Here is a 21,488-nt window from a genome sequence, read left to right as displayed (position 1 = left end):
GTGTGTGTGTGTGTGTGTGGTGGTCTGTCACGCTGTCTGTGGTGCTGGCTGCACTTCAAAGCACTGAGACTGAGCTCCAGTTACAGGCACTTCCTCCCAATGGGGGAAGTGTGCATGAATGTGTATTTATACTGTATGTATGTGTGTGTGTGTGTGTGTGTGGGCGAGTTAGAGACGAGTGATGGTTATTCACAGCTGAGCGGAGCTGGCAGGAGTCTTCCTCTGTCTCTCTGTAACCTCATGTCTCTCCTGTCTCTGCCGACCAGTGTCGCTCACTTCAGTTCACTTCTGTCTAAGATGAATGAGCGTTATTCATGTGACATAAACTAGCGTTAACTGGAAAAACAACATCTGTGTGTGTCTCTTTCGCACTTTCATCTGCCATTAGAAATCCCCATGTTTCATCACAGGCTGAGTGGGAGAGGAACTCGGTGTTGCATCAGGTTCCTTATTGACTCACTCAGCTGAGTCTTTGTCTGAGGGGATTAGAGGCATATCTTCACTGAGAATCTATGTCGTTACTTAACTTTAATATGAAGTAAAGACAACTTTAAGCGATCACATGAAATTATCTGATTTCTTTTTCTATTGTGAATTGACTTTAACATGATGATTATACCTGCTGTGAAACCCTAACCATAATCTTTTAAAATTATTGCACTTCCTTTAGTATACAACCTTAGCAGCACACAAGAATGTCAAAATGAGATGATTCTGCTGTGTGGGAGCTACAGTGTGGTCAAGGTCAGAGAAAAAAAAAACTGGTGTTACTGCAAATAAACTGTGGCTAAGGCTAGGAAAAGACTGATGGTTGTGGTTGATTAAGAAAAAAAAAAAAACCCAAACATCCTGCACTGGCACTAAATACTGGCATCAGACAATGTAACTTCTCCCTGCCGTGTTCTAAATTTGGTTTGTTGTCTGACCGCTGTCTGAGCAGACATTAAAATGCTCATAGAGACTCCAGCAGCGAGCCTGTAACTCACGGTCAGAGAGCATGCGCACACAGCGTTAGTGTAACTCTTTGGAATTAAAACTTCCTCCAACAGGTCATGTGAGATTCGTGACTTGCTGCAAGTCACTCTGCACCTCACAGTTTATGTCCCCTTATGAAGGTAAAAAGTAATAGTGAGCCTGCCTTCTTGACCTGAGTGTTTTAGTTACTATCTTAATAACAGTTTATTAGCCAAGACTGCAATGATTCCCTATCCTTAATCATACTGTAGCTGGAATGTGCAGACATTGTTATTGTTATTGAGTGTTTCATTCTTGTCCGGTAAAAGTGCTGTTTCAAGCAATGGCATGCTAATGAATTCAGGATGCTTCACTGAGTATGTATTCAATTTAGCTCAATTCAGAGCAGAATTTTGTGACATTGATTCAGATGAGTGATGCAGCTCTGTGTGGAGAATTAGACGGGACCCACATTTGGACCCTGAGGGACTCCACAGGTTACTATCTGCTGAGGAGGAAACAGTCAACAGTTGTGGTGTGTGTGTGTGTGTGTGTGTGTGTGTGTTCGTTGGTGTAACTCACGTCGAGGCTCTCTAGGACCATCCACTGTAATTTTAATGGCTCTTTGGTATGTGGCTACCTGAGGAGGGTTGGTGAACACTGTGATGGTCAGAGTGAAACTCTTCCCTGAGAGAGGAGAGGAGAGGGAAAGAGAGAGAGGAAGAGAAATGGGGGCAGAATAGATAAGTAAGTAAAATGTAACAGTAGAAACAAGGAGGAAAAAAGTGCTCATTGGTATTAAGGTCTGTAAGCAATACTCTTCTCTCGTCTTCCCACCTCTCCTCTACTTCTCCACCCTACCCGAGATCCCCCAAATATCCTCTTAATGCTTGATGCATTAAGTCATGTAAGTCATGGACCCCAAGACAGGAATAAACCAGAAACCACAGTCTCGCTCTCACTCACTCACACACACACACACACACACACACTCACACTCAAGACAGTGAGATCAGACGTCAGCGCCACTTCATTTATAACATCCCCTCATATCAGAAGGTGGAGCTAACATGCTAGTGCTAGTTAATTGCAATAGCCATGAGCCTCTTGCTATTTTATTCTTGCTAGTGGCCTGCTAACTGACAGTTAGTAAGTTTGTTAGCTCATTTGCTAATAACTTCATACATTTGATTGAAGAGACACATTTGCAGCCTAGCTTCCTGTCGCATGACATTTACAAGCCGTGTCTCTTTTGTGGAAAAGCTTATGCAACAGAGACGGTAAAATTAATGAGGTGGAACACAACTAAGCTTCTTCCATCCACAGGCAAGATGGTTTACTATTGGTCAATAGCATAATAATAAAATGTCAACATAAATGAGGACAGGAAAGTTTTTAATATCTGTTGCTGTGGTTACAGGTCTAAAACAGTCTCAGTACTGATTTACAGAAGAGGATACTGACCATAGCTATGATTACAGTGTCCCAATATACAAGTTTCATGGGCACCTGCCAACCAATCAGAGAAGCAGGATCATAGCCTGCTTATATTGAATGGGGTATGATCCAAAAATAAACAGCAACTTAAAATACATGTAACTGCCTCTGTAACAAGTGTTTTCATTTCACATTTATAGGACTATTTATGTGTGTGGGTGTGTGTGTGGATTCTGTTGGGGTTGGGGAGGGGGAGGGGGGGGGGTCGCTGCCAGCCTCAGCTTTGGAAGTAGCACTCACTCAACACTATGCCTGCTGTAAACACGCACACACACACGTGCAGACCTCCGCTGTTGTCTGCCAGGGCTGAACTAAAGTTACCACATGCAGACAGTGTGATGCCAGACACATACTGCAGACACATGTGGGTAATGCCAGGTGTTACTCTCACTTCTCTCTCACCCTGCTCGTCTGTTTTGCCTCTCTGAACATTTCAGCATTACATTATTGATGAGAACTGACTTATGACCTTTTGTCTTATATTAAGAACGCAGAAATGATAAAATACATTTTCTGACTGACTGATTATTTGTCTGGTTTGAGGTAACAAAGTAACAAAATCACAGTTCCACAGACGGTTACACACCACACGACCATCTACCCTCCTCCACCCTTAGCTACAATTGAATACGTATGGTGATATACACCTATGATGTCGCTGATGTACAGCTTGACAGAGACTATGAAGAAACCACAACAAATGTGACAGGCTGCTTATGTTTTGTCCTGGAAGTTTCCAGGGCTGGAGGATATTGTTGCAAGTGGAGCACGACTTCACAGAAACTAAAGAAAGACTTCGTTTTCCACATATTTTCTCGCTTGTCTTCTTTTCAGTAACACACATGTATAAAAGCCATCTGCACTGCAAACTCTCCACAACCCTCGATGAGTGACACAATGATTGAACTATAGACATATATAGGCATATGTTGTTCTTTGTACTGCATTGAAATAAAGCATAAATCACACCTTACTTGAACTAAACACTAAACTTAGTTTTATCACCTAAAACCTTCCTCTGTCTTTTCTCTTCTCTAATTAATACAACATATGCCAACTTGTTGTATACTCTATATTCTGCTCTATACACCTGTGTCTAATTGTGTCTACATTATTGCACATAAACAAAAGAAATTGTGTGTATAAAGAGTCTGCAGCATTGAGAAAGCTGGGGTGTGTTTTTGTGCAGGTTGTTTACACAGAGAGTTTACAGTAAGAGATTTTGGCTGAAGGAGGGAACAGCTGAACTCTTTGTGTCTGTTGTGTCTATCATCCACCCCACTCGCACATGTTCACACACCCACACACCCACACACACACACACACACACACACACACCCACACGCATGTTTACTTCACACACTTTTGGTGAATTTACATAGACGTGCATTCATTTCCTGGAGACTTACCCGAACCATAACCACCACTTGTCTGTCCCCGATTAACCAGTCTTTAGTTTGAAATTCATCCCCACAAGTAACTTAAGTCAGACCCACACACACACACACAGTCACAGGATGACTACATCAAAAACCTTTCCTTTCCTATCACCCCTATGTCTCCCTCGCTCTCTGTAGATAAGAGTGGATTTCACACATGAGGTGGACTCTGTGTGCGTGTGTGTGTGTGTATCATGTCAGGGCTTGCTGGTTCGAGGTCATGCTGTTTTTCTTACAATCAGCCAATCAGACGGAATCTTATATTTACACCATCTTCAACATAGTAATGTGTGTGTGTGTGTTTCCGGAAAAACAAGTCGCTGTTTGTGCATTTGTTTATGCATGTGTGTGTGTGTGTGTGTGTGTGTGTGTGTGTGTGTGTGCGCGTGCGCATGTGTGTGCATACACTCACAAAGTCAGATATTGTGAAAGAGAAAAATGATGCTTCTGTTTAAAAGAGGAACTAAAAGAGAGACTGAAAACTGGTTGCGCGCTGCGCACACACACACACACACACACTGCACACACAGACACACCACTGACATACAAAGTGGGAATAAGCTGAACCATCACATGAAACAAACACACAAGATGATAGATACATTTTGAAGTTTCTGCTGTTTATCTGCCAGTTATTCCCCTCACAGTCTGACGTGTCCCCCTTTTCTGCCTTTGGAGTAAACAAGCATAAGCAATAAACTGCTTGATCTACACTATGTAGACAGGTGCTCTTATTACTTTGTCCACCCCATTCAAAACAATGAGGGGCTATACAACACACACATCTATTCAAGTTGTTCAACAGCACCACAAACTGCAGTCACTAAATTGGTCATACAAAAACTGAGCATTATAACCCTTATGAGGGAAGATTTATTACAGTATTTATTGTATTAGTATTAGCTAAGTGTTCCTAAGTGTTATATGTGGGGTTTATACATCAAGCCCTGATCCAGCCATAAAGATATATGACATATTTAAACAAAAATGTGCACTTGAGCTAGGTTTAGCTTTTTTGTCAGAACCCTGAGATGACTGTTTTAAAAAAAAGGTGAATTTTTTTTTGGGAGTGTGAAACCCTGGCTTAGTGTGGACAGAGAGTGCCACAAAAGATGGAGCAAAAAAAAACGAGGTTTAGTCAAGATAGTTCAGGCTCAGACAGTTTCACCGAGGTGGAAACTGACCGACCAGTTCATCACTGAATCAGCAACTTCCTCTGAGGTCACTGTTAGTATTTTGAAACTCAAGTGTGTGATGAGTTTAAAAAAAAAAAAAAAAGTGAGATGGGAGGACATTTAGATATTTGTTGGTGCTATAACCAAACTAAGGAGTGTAGTTTTAAGTAAAACCTTATAAAAATATATTAAGTCTGTAAATCATCAAACAGATTAATTCACTCAGAATTTTTGAAATGACTGCTACCGATACTCAAATCCACAGAGCAGCTCTGTGTTGATGTAAACACTGTGTAAATACTGCACAAATCATGAATGTATCTCTCTCTATGTGTGTTTGTGTGTTGTTGTTACCAAGAGCTTCTGCAAAACTGGGAAGACTGACTAATGATGACTAACTCTGAGAACTCTGACTCCCGCCCCCACACACATACACAGAAACACACACACACACAGAAAAACCACTAGTCAAACCACTAAACCACTCATTGGTGCTGGCAGCTAAACTAACCACTTCCCACATGGACAGTTAATGACAGTTAGAGGTTTTAGGTGGAGAGACTCTGCTCAACATGTGGGCTTATGCGGTTTGCTATCAAGCAACACATTAAAGCTTCAATGTTTTGACAGAAATCAGGGTGGAAAAGCTCCTGAAACAACACAGGATCCTCCTCTGCCAATACCATGAATGGAAGCCATAACTGGCTGAGGTCAGACACTGTCAGCAAACCACAAGGTAAAGGATGAGTCTGCTGATATTCTAGATTTTTTCTAGACCCAAACAACACTGGGTATAATAGTGTTCAGGCTATAGCTATACACACGGAGCAGAGACCTCAGCATACAGAAGGAAATGTGTGCTTCAGCTGCATTCACACAAGTTCCAGCAATGCTGCACCTTCCCACAGTTATGTTGAAATGTGGGCGTGTTTATTTGTCCTTTAGAAGGTATCTGCTCTGAAACAATCAGAAAATAACATATTTCTAACGCCGCTCCCTCTCTTCATTCCCTCTCTAGCTTGCTTGACCACCGCTGCTCTCTCATTCGTTGAAAACAGGAGGAGCAGGAGGGGCCAACATTGAATGTAGTGTTTACAAACAGCAAATGACAAATCCTGCATAGTATACCTTTAAAAACAGACAGTGACTCAAAACTAGATATTTGTGATGAGCCTCCGCTGCCTTCATTGCATTGAGCAAAAGATGAAAAAGAAAAAGACATGAAGGTAATAGTTGTAGTAAAAATGGTTTGGGTGGCTATAGCCACGCCTGCTTTCTATCATCACCTTTACATTACAGACCATTTTATTTTGCAGTCTGATTATTCTGACTTACTGATTTTTTCTTTTTCTGCCTCTGGGGTAAACAAGCATTAGCAATAATCTGTTGGTAGCAGATAGAGCTACGCTATGTAGACAGGTATTCCTATTATTTTGTGATCCCCTTTAAAACCCATGAGGATAGGCTAAACAACAGACACATCTCTGTGTGTGTGCAATGAAGTTCAACAGCACCAGAATTTGCAGTCTCTAAAATGATCATACAGCATGTCTTTAACACAGTTTCAACAAAAACGTAACATTATAACCTGCAAGAAGGAAGAATTTATTACAGGACTTTAAATCAACTTTTATAAAACCCCAACATGTTTTGTATCTTAAAATACTCCTGAGATGGAGTGATGCTGAGAAAATGAAGCTCATTGTGCTCCGTGCCGTTAAATTTGCATGAAAGCAAATTTCAACTCCTCAGCTTTCTTCATTTGAATTCTACTGCACATGAATTATAAATATGCTCATTTTTCAATAGCAGGGCAGTGGAGTCTGGCAAATATTGACAGTTATTGCCATATTCCATTCAGTGGGGAGTACTTGTCATTTTATGTGCGTTTTTTGATCTATGTGTGTGTGTGTGTCAGTAGAGCTTGTGTACACAGGACTGGTGTTTTAAATAGATAAGTTGGGACATTTGCCTGCAACTGATTTAGAGCAACTGTGGTGTAGTGTGTCCGTTAAAAGGGGGGGGGGTGTTCAGAGCGAGGTAGACGTTGAATGGGGTGTTACGAGGAAGTTGTGTGAATACTGGAATACTGTTTTTATTCACATGTACTTCCCCTAATTTATCCATGCTGTGTTGTTGTAACATTTCAACCAATGTTAGATACTAATGGCTGATGCTGTTCTTACTATTTGGATTGTTCCCATGAAAATCTGAAGTGATATTTTCCGTGTTTTTGTATGTGCGCGTCTTGATGTGTGCGTGTGCGTACCTCTTCCGCTGCGGCCGACGAAGCGCAGGTCGTTGAATCTGGCCACCTGGTTCTTGATGGCGGCCGTGGCGTTGCGCAGCTCCGCTGAGTAGTTCTCGTCGTTCCCCGCCATCACCGTCACCAAGGTGCCGTCAGGGATGTCGCCCAGGGCAACCACCTTGTGGCATGACAGAGGAAAACAAAAGACAAGATGGAGTTTTGGGTGTTTAACTGAGGGTGTAATTTTCTTTGGGGATAGGGAAACATGGCCCCATCACTTTTACTGTATCCAGGTATGTCTGAAAAGATCTGAGCTGACATAAAACATTCATACACCTTCAGTTATAACTGTATGATCTAAGCAAAAGGCTGAATGTATTTTTCAGCACTGGGTTCTGCCTCTTATGTTACATCCTTCATCCTTCCTTATTGATGGAGTTTTCTGGGGTAGGAATACCTATAAACACTACCTAAGGTTCTGTCAACATGGTTTTTAAGTTAAAAACCTGATTTATAGTGGCTTTTATATGATGCAGGTTACTGGGCAGGTTATTAATATTATTTGCATTGCTCATAAACAATCAGTAAACCTGCTGGTTTTTGCTTTGTTGGTCTAATTATTCATCGAAATGAATTAAAAGACAGATTTTCGTCCTACTATCATATTTCATTAATAACAATAAAACAGTGGACGACACTTCATTGTTGCTGGATTACTTAAAGTCAATACGCTACATGTGTTTTTTTTGTTTTTTTTTGCTGGATTACTCTGGATACTGAAGACAAACTGAGATGTGATGATGATGATGAGGCAGGATCTGAACTTATATGTGTGTGTTTCTTTCTGAGTGAATTCATGGATGTTTTTGTGGAGGTCTATGGATGTCAGAGATATCACTATCACCTGTAAAGATCACACACACACACACACACACGCACGCACACACGCACGCATACACCAGTTTTGCACCTGCGAGCTGCACAATCAAACCACAGTCTGATCTGTTGCAGCTCAGGTGCTTACCTATCAGACAACAGTGTAGTTTGCATAAGCTTACGCTAGTATATCCAGCTATTTACTCCACAGTAAATGAAAGTGGACACGGAATGCTAAAGGATTAGCAGATTTTCCATCTGATGGTGGGGTCAGTATATTCAAACACACGCAGTCACACATAGAAACAAACAGCTTTAGACTATCTGAGATCTCACATTTCATGAAAAAGATGCAAATGATGAAATAAAAGGTTGATCATTTTGTGTTGAAAAACCTCTCCTTAAACTCAAAATGGAAATGTGCGATGCTCAAGGCACTAGAGAGCACATTCTCCTACACCTACGCAAATGTAGAGCCAGGGAGGTTGATTTCCATATTAACGCTAATCACACCAAACTATCAGTGTGCAAATGACCACCGCAGATACTATGGATGGTTTCTCTTCTAACCTTAAGCTCTGGTAGTGAGTAACCACAGCCCACAATCCCACTTTTGGGTTAACCTACTAGTTAAACCATGATTTCTCCCTTAAAAAGTCTCCTTAAAGTCAGACTGAAGCATTGTTTTCCAAGGATTGCTCACTCCACGCTCTGTCATTTATCATCTAAATTTTCTTGAGAATGAGATGAAATATCAGTACGCTGATATTCCAGTAATACGCCAATGACAGTATTGATCGAAACTTGTGATTTCGTTGAAAGTCTGACAGCACTGACTCACTGGGTTTCCAAACTGGGAGAGGAAGAAAGAACACACGCAAGGATACACACACACACACACACACACACACACACACACACACACACACACACACACGCCTGGCGGACAAGAGAGAGAGAGACTGGCAGCAGTGGAGCGTGAAACCAGCCCAGCAGAATAAACAAGACAAAGGAAACAATTATGAAGCTCTCAGGTCAAGAGCAGTGTGTGTGTGTATGTGTGTGTGTGTATGTGTGTGTGCATTCTTTACACAGACGCCCATGTATACATTCTCACTGTACCTGTGCCTGTATGTAGTGCTGTCATGTATTTACACGTGTGCACGTTCAGAAAGCATGTTCATGAAAAGTGGATCTGTGTGTGTGTGTGTGTGTGTGCGTGTGTGGTGCGCGTCATAACAGTCATCCATTATCAGTAAGAGGCAGTGACATCCGCTCATGACACTCCATAATGATGCATAATGCACCGAACTCACACACACACACACACACACACATATGTGCGAACACTAATGCGTAAAACTCAATAAATCAATCAGTTGTGCGTTCTGCAGCTAAAAGCTGCTTTTCCACAAATGCATTTTGCCTCAAAGTGCAGGAAAAACCGTCCACATCCACACACATCGATGCATGAGGGAATAGACTGCAAAAAAAAATCAACCCATCATAGTGTACGCATAAAGTGCTGATGATGGATGTATCAAATTATTATTAGTACTATTATTATTTTATAGAAAAATATCGTTAAAGTCTGTCTGTAATTTATGAATGATCATCAGAAGAAAAAATGGATGAGCTGTCCTGTTTGTTCATCTAAACAAAGCGTTTTTAAAATCTCATTGAATGATCTGAAACACTGTCTCGTCAGAGCAGGAAACAGACTGTCATGCTTTTCGCGGGGACAGGAGAGTTTTGTTGTTCGGGGACAAATATTACGGGCAACATTTGAAATCAAAAAATAATCAGGATGAAACAATTACTTTCACTTAAATCACATTTTCCTGTTCCTGCTGTGGAACACTGATAAATACACTGATGACTGACATAAAGAAAACATGAATCTCTGTGATTGAAAACCACCTAACAAATTCTTCTTCTTATTATTATTATTATTATTAGAAAATATATTAATGTATGCTGGTACATGCAATATATGTGGTGCTAATTTAGTTTCTTTAAGTACTTGTCTACTCTTAATCTTTGAAGTAACTAGTAACTACATCTGTTACGTACAGTAAATGCAGTGGAGCAGATGTGTAAAGTATCAGAAATACTCAAGTGAAAGTACAACTGACTCAAAACTGATACGTAGTACACTATAGTACTCCACCAGTGTTTCTTTGTAAACTACAAACGTTTGACATACACACCTTAAAAGCAATGGGCAGAGTCTTGTTACACCTCCAGTGTGTAGGCAGCACAGAGCAGAGGAAGTTAGGACTGTCCGTCTTCACCAGCTCTCCTGGATGATCTGAGATTACCTGCGAAAAATCAATTTTATTTTAAAATGTTTTCCATTTAGAACAAATGCAGAGAGTGTTTTTTTTTTCTTTTTTTAAAGTTCAGTGTCATCATACCTCCACCATGCCCCGGTCGGCCATGCGCAGCTTGCCCATCAGAGCGGCCCCGCCTCCGGCCTCCTGGGCGCCTAAAGGCAGGGCCTCGGCCATCTTCCCCCCAGAGGCGAGGGTGGTGGAGGGGGGAGTGTAACGCCGGCCAGGGGCTGGGTCTGGGAGAGAGGAAATATATTTCCTTTTATACTGCTTTAATATCTCCACACTGAAGGTGTCCGGTTGTAAAAAACAAGAGGAAACAATTCTATAGTGTTTAATTCTATTCATCTATAATACTAAGTTGACTATGCTCTGGGTTGTTGACTGGTTAAAACAAAAATGGATTTCTTATGTCGTCATCTTTTAAAGCAGTTCTGAATATAATATATGGTAGAAAAGCTTATGTTCATTGTATTTTAATTCTTATTCCATTAAAAAAAAAAAAAATTAAAAAGTAGACACACGCACATCTAGTCAGAAAAATGAGAATAGCAGAGGAAATTTGATAAATTAGCAGGTTAGGCTTGTCTATCTGTCTGTCTGTCTGTCTGCAGTATCAGTGGCTCTGTTGCTTTGTCAGTCAGCCAACCCACAATTGAAGCCACATGCTGGCGGTTTGGAGTTTAGCTTACAGTTTGAAACCTTCCCAGTGCTACCACATCGTACGACAACCTCACTGCAACCCCTCACCTTGTGAGCGGTGAGCGGTTTTCACTGACGCACAAACAGGAAAGAAGTACGTTTAATTTTACTTAAGTCGGTTGGAGTGAATGTGGAGTTAAATATGAGTTTATTCTGGGTATCAGACATTAAATTCATTTGAAGAATCTAATAGAAGATCTGATCTTCTGTTAGTGTTGAAACAGCCATGGGACGTTTCGGGTCAGATTTATAGACCAGAGCCTGAGCAGAGGTAGATTTGTTCTTTTTTTTTTTTTTTTGCCAGAATGTGAGGACTCATATCAGTGATCCCTCGCTATTAAATTTGTCAAGGACGCAGGGAGATTGTATATTGTGCTTACAGCCCAGGATGGGCTGCATCAAGGGCTGAGCCATCAGAATTCGTGCTGGAGCAGCAGCTACATGACCTGAGGGACACTGACTTCTTCATTCAACAGCTCTGTCTGGGGAAGAAAAAGATTATGATCACACTCTGAGATAAATCTGTGACGTGCAGGTTAAACATGGAGTGGCACTTAGTGTGTCAGCTCACCATTTTTAATGGACTTAAAGTTGTCTGCTAACTCTTTTCTTACATCAGCTTGTGTGGCCTCAAAATTCTCATCACCCAGTCTCGAAGATGAAAATGTCACATATTTAAAAATCTAATCACACATTATAATGAGTGTTAAAGAAGTGGTATCATATGCGCATCATAATATGCAAAGAAAGCATCATCAGCGCTTGTTATATTGTAGAAAGATTTTATTTCTAATATTTTTCTAAAGCATCCCAGTTGTGTTCAGGTGCTTTATAATAACCAGGAGATTTTATGATTGAGAAGTAACTGAACCTGCTCGTGTTTGTATCTGATTAAGGGGAAGTTACACTGAGCCTGAAAAGGAGAAATAAGAGAAGATTTCTAAAACACCTGCAGTCTGACCTCACCACAACATCTACTGTGGAAGAGGTCCCCAAACGCAACACTAATACAAACACAAAGGAAAGGAAGGGAGGGGGGGAAGGAAAATATATTTCCATTCCTTTTTTTCTTCTTCTTCTGTTTTAATCTAAGCAGAATAAACAAATCAAGCCATCACACTGCATCAGATAACTCGCATATCATGACTGAAATGGTTACGGAACTGCAGGCTCCGGAACCAGTGCGTACTAACGGAGAAGAGGGATTGCTGAGTGTGTTTTTTTTTTTCCTTCTTTGCGCTCGTTACATTTTACAGACGTCCTGCTGGAGGTAATGCTGTTGACTTCAATGAAGATAATTTGTTATAAAGTGTCAGACAAATATAAAGAAATGATTTGTACCGTATTTTGCGTCCCACAGAAACACCATTTGTGCGTCCAGATACTCAACTTCCCCGATCTTCACTTATAAACCTCCCACTTCTTTTCTTGTTTTCGCCACAAGAAGCAGATTGTTTTCTGTAGATTTGTCGCCTCGTCGACTTCTAGTTAACTGTCCATAAAATATAGAATAAAAAAAATCGCCCAGCTGCTGCGGCGCGTTATCCAGTCCAGACGCGCCGGATTTCAGCCTTCGTGCGTAAAAAAATAAAATAAAATAAAAAAAACAAAAAAAAAAGAGCCCGTGACCGCACGGACTCAAACGCAGATTTCCAACAGTTTAGAGAGTCTCTCCTCTGCTCTCCACGCAGGGTAAAAGTCGCTCTCAGACTTGGGATGGATTCTGAAAAGTCTTCAAAGCTCCTTCTGTCTCCTCGCAGCCGAAATGAAGCCTTCACGCATGGCTGGCATCAAAAGTGAAAGGAAGCGGACAAAGTAGGAAGAAACACGAAAAGTAAATTTGATGTAAATTTGTCTGATTCCGACAGACTGAGGTTTCACACAACCCGCACTCTCTCTCTACACCCCTCCAATGTCTCTCTCCCTTCCCCTCCCTCCAGATGAATGGACATTCCGGCTGACAGCGCCAGGCTTTTTACTGGCAGAGCTGTGGATTTGCATTTCATCTGTGCACTTTAGCAGCTTTTAGCCAATGGGATGGCTCGCCGCCGGCTGCCGCTAGAAGGCTTTGACCAATCAGCGTTACGTCCGTCCGAGAGGAGGCGGGGTTTAGGGGGGAGAAAGAGAGAGGGAGACAGCGAAGCCGCACTTCCTCCTGAGCTGAAGCAGCGGCGGTAACTGACTGAGTCTCCGTGAATTCAGTACATGTGGCCAAATAAAACAAAGTGACATTAAAACATATGTCTACACACTGAATTTATTTATCTCCCAAAAATATATATACATCCATCTGCCTCCCTCTCTCTCTCTTCTTTTCATCCAGTGTTCATATTTTAATCTCTGACTCTATCCAGTATTTTCCTCAACAACCTAATGTCCCATACTCCAAACTCTCTCAGATATAATAAACGCTGTCATGAACTTGACTCCAATGCAACTCAGAAGCCAGTGCATCTAAAGCCAGGCTGTCAGTACCAGGTATGAACAATAGGGGGCAGTAGGTGATCTAACTCATGACTGTCCTCCTGAGCGCCCGACTGAATGGACAGCACCACCACGTTCAGTTAATTAACTGAACCCACGTTCTAATATTCTACATCTTAATTATATAGAAAAATTACTTTTATAATTGTATTTTGGCTTAATTCAGATTAGTAAACATACTTTGTGTTTGGGTCGTCCATCCTGACCAATCTCAATAAGGTTTTCCCAGTTTCCCAGTTAACTGAATATTAAAGAAATAAACATTTTAAACAGACGATAGAAACATATCACACTGATTCAGATGATGCCATTATTATACTGCCATTTAATAAAACATATATATGTGTGTGTGTGTGTGTGTGTGTGTGTGTGTGTGTGTATGTACACACACATATGTCCAGCCAATTAACTTCTCCTGCTATGGCTTTAACTTTGATTCACTTGCTGATATAAAATACTGATCGGTGTTTACTTATATATGAATACACATATACACACACACACACACTGTATATTATACACTGTAAATGTGTGTGTGTGTGTGTGTGTGTGTATATATATATATATATATATAATATACATTCTAGTACTTCTTTTCTATGCTCTCCTCAATCTCACTTGGTGAAAGAACAAAAATAAAAATGAGAAGAAAATCAGTGAGAGAGAAACGACTGACAAAACTATCTCAACTTCAAATCTACTTCCTCGCTTGTGCTGGAGCTGTCAACCATATCACATGGTCTTCATCAGCGGTTATTTTATCGAACACAACAACATTTTAAAATCAGGTTTTTAAAATCGCACACCTCGGGGAACCCAAACCAAATAATTTCATGAAGTTATTTGCCTTTCAAATTAAAATCTGTGCTTTAAATTCTGTGGTATTTTAAACATCAGGTTGGTCAGTCATGAGGTCTCTGTCAGAGTTTGAGGTAAATGATTAGACATGGACGTTTGTGCAGTATTAAGATGCAATGCTAATTATTTTTCATAACTACTCCTAAATAAGAATATGAGGGAGTTAGAGGTACCACCAAACTTTACACAGAGGTAAACAGCATACTGTGCACCTGCCTGTTTCAACAAGCTTTTTTTTTTTTGGAGTCAGTCGATATGATTTAAGTTAAATCAACATGCTGTCGGAGGAGTTTTAGGGAAATGCCAGTCTGCCTCTGCATCCATCAGTCTTGTAGCCAAAGGGGGAATGATAAAAAATGTAAACGCCTCCGCTCTCATATTGGCCTGAGATGGACGTGACGTGATTTGCCCTTGGAAATATCTATTTTTCACTCCCTCATCATGGGCCTATTCATTCTCTCTTTTTGGGCATGAATTCAGATGTTTTGTATTTTCAGATTTCGGTGTAAAAATGAAACAGCCACTAATTGTGAAATTGCATTGAAAAAAAAAAAAAAAACACTTTCACTGTTATTCTTTAAAAAAAAAAAAAAATCTACAAGCACATGTTAAAGCAGGTCTGTCAAAGTTAATGTCATTAGATCTGACACTGAACATTTATTCCTAATATAACCATTATAAATAATTCAAACACTGAAGGATGCTTTGTAACTATATATCTATGAAAATTTTAGGCCTTATGCCAAGTATACAGAAAATAGCAACAAAGTGAGTTTGATGCTTAGAACAATTCATATAGTCATCTATCATTATACATGTATATTATTGCTGTGTAAAAATAATAGACAAGATGGCTTGTGCTGCCACAAAATGTCGGAAATGTTAATATTTAATTTAAAATGAAAAATAATAGATTTTTAAAAATTTAAATTTAAATTAAAAGACTTTATCTTTGACCAAAATAACCCTGCTCTATAGAAGACTAAAGTTCTACAAATGAAAATACTGCACTGATGTAAGAGACGAGTGAAACAGAGGTTGAGAAAAAGAAAGGAAGAACATGGCAGAGGGAGAGGAGTTAGATTTCTCTCAGCAAGCTTTTCCCACTGACTGGTTTGTAATATGAGCTGCTCTGTGTCCTCTGATCCATAATCAATACCCAGTCACAATCACCTATCAAAGTTATTGATACAAGCATTACTTAATATTATCAGCGGCAGCAGAAAGACTGTTCAGTCAAATAAATATCAAAGATTAATCAAACTGAAAATATGCACACACAGAGAATGTGATAGATGTGCTGTTAGAATGAATGTGTTATTTTAATTGTTGTAATTATTATAATATCACTCACTAACATTTGTGTCAACAAAGCATTTTTTTTTCCATTTCAGCCTGAATGTTTTTTGCAGAGGCTTTCACCACATCGACAGGAATACTCATGTTTTCAGGCTATTTCATGAAGAGATAGCGTCACTGTGAACAATTAATGGTACAGTATATCTGCAAATATCAGCAACAGCCCTCTAAAGTGCAAAACAATATTTTTGTTTTTAATAAAAAAAAAAAAAATCTGATGATGCCAGTCCTACAAGGCTGGACTGTATTTGTCAGAAGTTTATGTGAACCAGAAGAAAGGCAGAGAATCACACACAACTTACAGAAATGCAGAGGACAAAACAACTGGTCCTAGACTTATTTCCATACGCAGCGAAATCGCCACAATATAACTAGAGAGGTGTGGGGCTCGAACCACAGACGACAGTGCTAACCACTGCACCACCATGCCACCCGTGTGGACATACCTGCAACAACCAAAATCCACACCATCCGCAGACAAGTGTTAAAATAACTCTGACCACCGTTAATGTCAATTAACACGGAAAAATTTACACGGGTGAGTTTGCTGTAGCAACAACGCAGGTCCAAAAGATTGATCATCATACTCCCAAAAAAAAACAAAAACATTACTACATATGTCATGATAAATAACTGTCCATTCCAAAAATCTATTAGAACTAGAACTAGGACAGTAGACTGACAAGCCTTCCATAAGCCATAATGACGACTTCTGCGAATTCTCTGTGAATGTCGCGTTTAAGTCCAAACCCAGCAGAACCAGACAACACATCTCCAACAACTACAACACCAAAGGCCTCCCACTGCATAGAACCCCCCAACGAATTACTGAACCCCCTACGAAAACTCTTAGAGTGTTTGAAATCTGCTACCAGTGTTAACTGAACTCTGATGAACTATGATGAGTTAGAAGTGTCTGGATGTAGGGAGTAGTGAATGAGTGAATGAGGGAGTGAGTTCTGATGCAGTCTTAGAAACCAGATGAACTGAAATGAAATGAAATATTGGATGCTCAAGGTCACGAGTTATCATCACAAATGGAAAACATAACGAAAATGTTGATTTTGACTAGACGTGATGGTGATGACAATGACCAGGAGGTGTCAAAAAAGAATCAGCTTTACCAAAGAGTCCGCTGCCTGTCCGGCCTTTCCTCATCAAGTACATGGCCCAGGACAGAGGGCCAGAGCTGGAAAATGCCCCAGGGTTCATGCTTCAGTCCTGGGTGCAGAAACAGCAACAGCTGCAGAACAACCAAATTTCCAACAACCAGAGGGGAGAGAAAAGAAGGCATCAAAGGAACAAATAAGAAGAAGAATAGGAAAAACAGCAAAGGGGAAACAGGAGCGAATGGGAGGAACAAGAAAATGAAAAGGTAGAAGTAGAAGAAAAAAAAAAAGAAAAAATTAAGTGAGTTTTTTCTTTACTTTTTGTTCATCCAAAGTCCAAAATTTGAGTCAACAAGAAAACTCAGAAGAGAATCATTCAGCAAAGATGAGCGCCAGCCTGTCCTCATCTCCATGAACTGCTTTTATACCCCTCATTCATCTCCTCCACCCCCTCCCCTCTCCCTTCATCTCTCCCTGTATATTAGTAAAAAAAAAAAAAAAAAACAGGGAAAAAAGTGAGGGAGGAAGAAGCAGGGAGGCGAGGAGGAGGAGGAGGTGAAGAAACAGGAGAGAATCCAGTCAAGCTTAATTCATTCCCTCTTCCTCTAAAGCGTAGCCATGGGGGACACGACTCCACTTTGCCCTCAGGCTCTTTAAAGCTGCTAATTTCATTTAGCTTCTCAAATGATTTTCTCTCCCCCCCCCTTTCCCCTCTCTCACCCTCCCTCACTATTTGGAAGTTCTAGCTGAAAATTGAGGTCACACATGAGTTTTGAACTGAACCTGCCAACAGCTGATTGGCTGTACTTCTCTTATTTTTGGAAGCATGTTTATAAAGCTTGGTTATTACAGATGGATTTTAGCTTGTACATGACAAGCTAATCATCAGTGTTAGTGTTAGCTTCTGTTTAGAATAAAATAGTGGCTAATATTGGTACTTAGGCTCTGACTACCTATTTGGCTAGCTAAGTTAAAACCAACTGACTCCTCGGGTTACCCTCCTATATTAAGCTACAACATAGTAAGGTAAGAGGAACGACATTTAGCTCCCCCTTTCTCTCTCTCTCCCTCCCTCCTCCTCACACTCTGTCGTCTTTGTGATTTGGATATTCTGGTTGGAAAACTGAGGTCACACACTGACTTTTATTAGCCACTTCCAAATTCATTATGTTTTTGATTATTGTAGCTCTCCATAAGTTGACTATGAATATGTTTTGTTTTGTTTTTTTTTTCACAAATCACATACTGATATATCACAGTGGGAAAATCACATTGATGATGCCTGCATTAAGCCAGTTTGAGTTTGCTGAAAACCCATTGCATGGCATAGGAGTTTTATGACAGGCAATCCACAATTGAGCAATGACATATACACAGCTTCGGGCTAGCTAAGCGTTACATTTTTAATTAAAGCTGTGCAACGTTATGGCCAGTGATGAACCAAAATGTGTGGCATGTACCTAAAAACTTTTTCACAGCAGGAAAAGCACAGCATAATTGTAAATGTCCCCATTGTGGGACTAATAAAGGATTATCTTATCTTATCTTAACAAATGTTGTTAACGCTGGCTCAGCTCTAAGTGTCCCAGTACATACAACACAAGGACCCTGGAACTTCCCCTCATTTTTAATCTTAACAGTTTCACCAATGCTGCTAATTCCTGCTATAACAGTCATTTTGGTTGTGTTTAATGCTCATGTTGTGCTGTGCTTTTGATTATGTTTCAGTTTTTACATTTTCCTGACAAACTGCATTGTATTTTGAATATTTATACAGTAGATATTTCTATATGTTTTTCTTTATACATTACCGTGGACCTAAGTACAGGTGATGTTGGCTAATGAAGTTAAATCATTTATATCAAATAAAAAGAGGTTATTTTTTCTGATATTTGCTGATGCTAATGCATTTAGATATACATACTTTTTAAAAAATGCATGTTGTTTAGACTATATTCATAAATATTAATGCAGTAAAATATAATTTCTTACTCTCCCTGAGATAAGGCAAAACAAAATCCCAACTTTCATTAAAGAAAAGATTGTGAAACAAAGTAAAAATCTTAAGTAAGAAAGGCCTAAAATCAGATGACACCACCTGACATTTCCATCTGAGTGTAAAACCTGACTGTTTGTGACCTAACAGAACCATTGCTCTCTGTTGGTTGAAGCTAAATAGAGATACACTACCAGACCTCAAGGTGACCACTATGACATACACACATTGGTGGACACTGAGCTTCCCACAGTGGCTCTCCCAGAGGCCCTTTGGCTGGTGATATCACCACAAAACTGCCTGTGTGTGTGTGTGTTGGTCAGTGACAGGGAGTATGTGTACTCTGCATGTGAGTGATGGAGCCACAGATTCCTGTGACCCTCAGTGACAACCTCATACAGTGTGTGTGTGAGTTATTGTGAGCCACAGTGGTTCTCTGAGGTGTGTGTGTTCATACTGAGCCTAAACTAAAAGTGTAAGTGTGTGTGTGTGTGTGTGTGTGTGTGTGTGTGTGTGTGTGTGTGTAGGCTGATTGCAAGCCATAGTGTGGTTCTGGAAACACCACAACTTGGTAGACAGACAGATGTTTTGGTTCAGCAGAGAGAACCACCGTTTTTAACCTCATTCTTGTAAATTTTGTATTTTTCATGTAAAAAAAAAAACACATTTGATTTCAATAAAAGTGACAAAAGCTACTAAAAAAACATCAGAATCAAAAAAAGAAAAGGCTGAAGAAACATCTTTGTTTCTTCTGTAAGGGACCACTAGTAACTCTACCACTACTATGTTGTAAAACTCTTCTTATATTACATTATATGTAGACTCCATGCAAAGTTTAATTTAGCTATCTGTTAATTAATTTATTATTATTTTTTTTTTCAAAATTTGAAATACATTTTTTGGCTGTGTTTAGCTGACCCAATTTAATAAAAGTACATTTTTCCTTTGACTTTTCAGATTTCTGTCGTAGATAAAAACCCACCTTTCTAATTTTAAAACCTGTCTCTTAATAAATGTTACTCAAAACCTCGTAAGATGAGTTTCAAATGCCAGGACCTTTTCTAAAATTATCTGATGAAAAAAAAGTGAGTGCAGTGGATGTATAGACTGCAGTGGTTAAAGGCCTGTTAGGTCTTTCCTTTAGATAAATAAGAACTTATATTTATATATTTATATATTGGATTTTAAAAACATATATAGTCTGTACAACTACGACCAATGGTGCTGGACACAGTCTCCATGCTGCTCTTCACCTTTCATCATTTCAACATGCTCATAAACTTACAGCCTCTTCAAATATAAACTCATTGTACCAGAGTTGGACCTTGGCGTTTTTAAGAGGTCCTGGATGTAAAATGAAGTGGTCCGTGACCTCCTGAGACCCCACATATTTAGCACACAGAGATCTTTGTTACTAATAACGGAGACAGAATTTTCTGTATATGTAGGACTACCACCTAAAAGCTGAGTCATGGTGAGCTACAAACTGTACAACCCAAGTTTCACCTCAAAACGACCAAACTACAAAACAAACCCCTGGAAGGAGGGGTGATGGAAGGAAGAGGCACCTTGACTCTGTTGGCTGCTCTTAGCTCCAGTGCTAATTGTCTGCAAAGTTATCTTAAGGACTCGTGACCCGAATGTTGGTGCAACCTCTCTCTCTCTCTGCCGATCCAACGTGACTAGACGTTCAGCTGACAGAGCTGTCGGCAAGAGAGAAGCTCTGACGTGCACCACGATTTTATATCTGAACTATGACTGGGATTCACACTTTTAATTCGTCTGATGTGCGTTCTCATGTTTGTTAAGGTGAGGTGTGTTGAAGAAAAGACATGAGTAATAATCTAGTGTGTTTATAAAACCTCAAAATATCCCTAGATAAGAAAATTAATGACAAATGACAGATCAATACATCCAAAGATGCTCCCCTCCCCAGCCTATATTTTTGGTTCAGTCCTGAATACAGACAAGTAAAAGAACTGTAATAATGGTATAACTTGTAATAATAACACATGTTAGGCAACTGCTCAAATTAGAGAGATTCAAGAGGAAACAATTATAGTGAAGTGGAGAAGAAATAAACTCTCTCTCTCTCCCTCTCTCTCTCTCTGCCAGCGGCTGTCTGCCCCCTGTCATCCCCTGAGTTGAGGCCACCCTGAGGCCAGTGACAGTGGCATGGTAAGGATCAATACCACACACACACACACACACACACACACACACACACACACCACACACACTCGTTGCCACCTTGAGCGGGGGATCAATAGAGAGAAAGAGAGAGTCTGGGGAAAAGGAGACGTCCTCTGGTTTTTATCTCTCCGGTTGCTCATCGCACCTTTAACACCTCGCAGTTCATCACATTCTATTTACAGGACAACACCTCTCCACATACTGTGCCTTTGTTCATACAGTCATTTAGGAAGCAAGAATCAACATCATGATATCATTCAGTTTT

The 21,488-nt window shown here is 40.1% G+C and overlaps 1 protein-coding gene across 2 annotated transcripts in view; it reads right to left on the bottom strand.

The window, feature by feature from the left end:
* runx1 (RUNX family transcription factor 1) overlaps positions 1 to 21,488 on the bottom strand; it is a 51,245-nt gene that overhangs the window by 7,504 nt on the left and 22,253 nt on the right. The window contains exons 1-5 of one of the 2 annotated variants that reach the window (XM_018704486.2): positions 12,566 to 13,530; positions 10,607 to 10,758; positions 10,400 to 10,510; positions 7,335 to 7,491; positions 1,537 to 1,641 (exon numbers count right to left, since the gene is read on the bottom strand). In XM_018704486.2, the coding sequence (XP_018560002.1) occupies positions 1,537 to 1,641; positions 7,335 to 7,491; positions 10,400 to 10,510; positions 10,607 to 10,758; positions 12,566 to 12,593 (553 nt within the window). In that variant the 5' untranslated portion in view covers positions 12,594 to 13,530. Of the gene's footprint in view, positions 1 to 1,536; positions 1,642 to 7,334; positions 7,492 to 10,399; positions 10,511 to 10,606; positions 10,759 to 12,565; positions 13,531 to 21,488 lie in introns of those variants that run through there. The other variant, XM_018704484.2, reaches the window with a different exon arrangement.

Source organism: Lates calcarifer, linkage group LG7_2 (assembly GCF_001640805.2).
Source record: "Lates calcarifer isolate ASB-BC8 linkage group LG7_2, TLL_Latcal_v3, whole genome shotgun sequence".
NCBI classification, from domain to species: domain Eukaryota; kingdom Metazoa; phylum Chordata; class Actinopteri; family Centropomidae; genus Lates; species Lates calcarifer.
The sequence above is the reverse complement of the archived record's forward strand: the minus strand, read 5'-3'. Positions and strand labels throughout refer to the sequence as shown.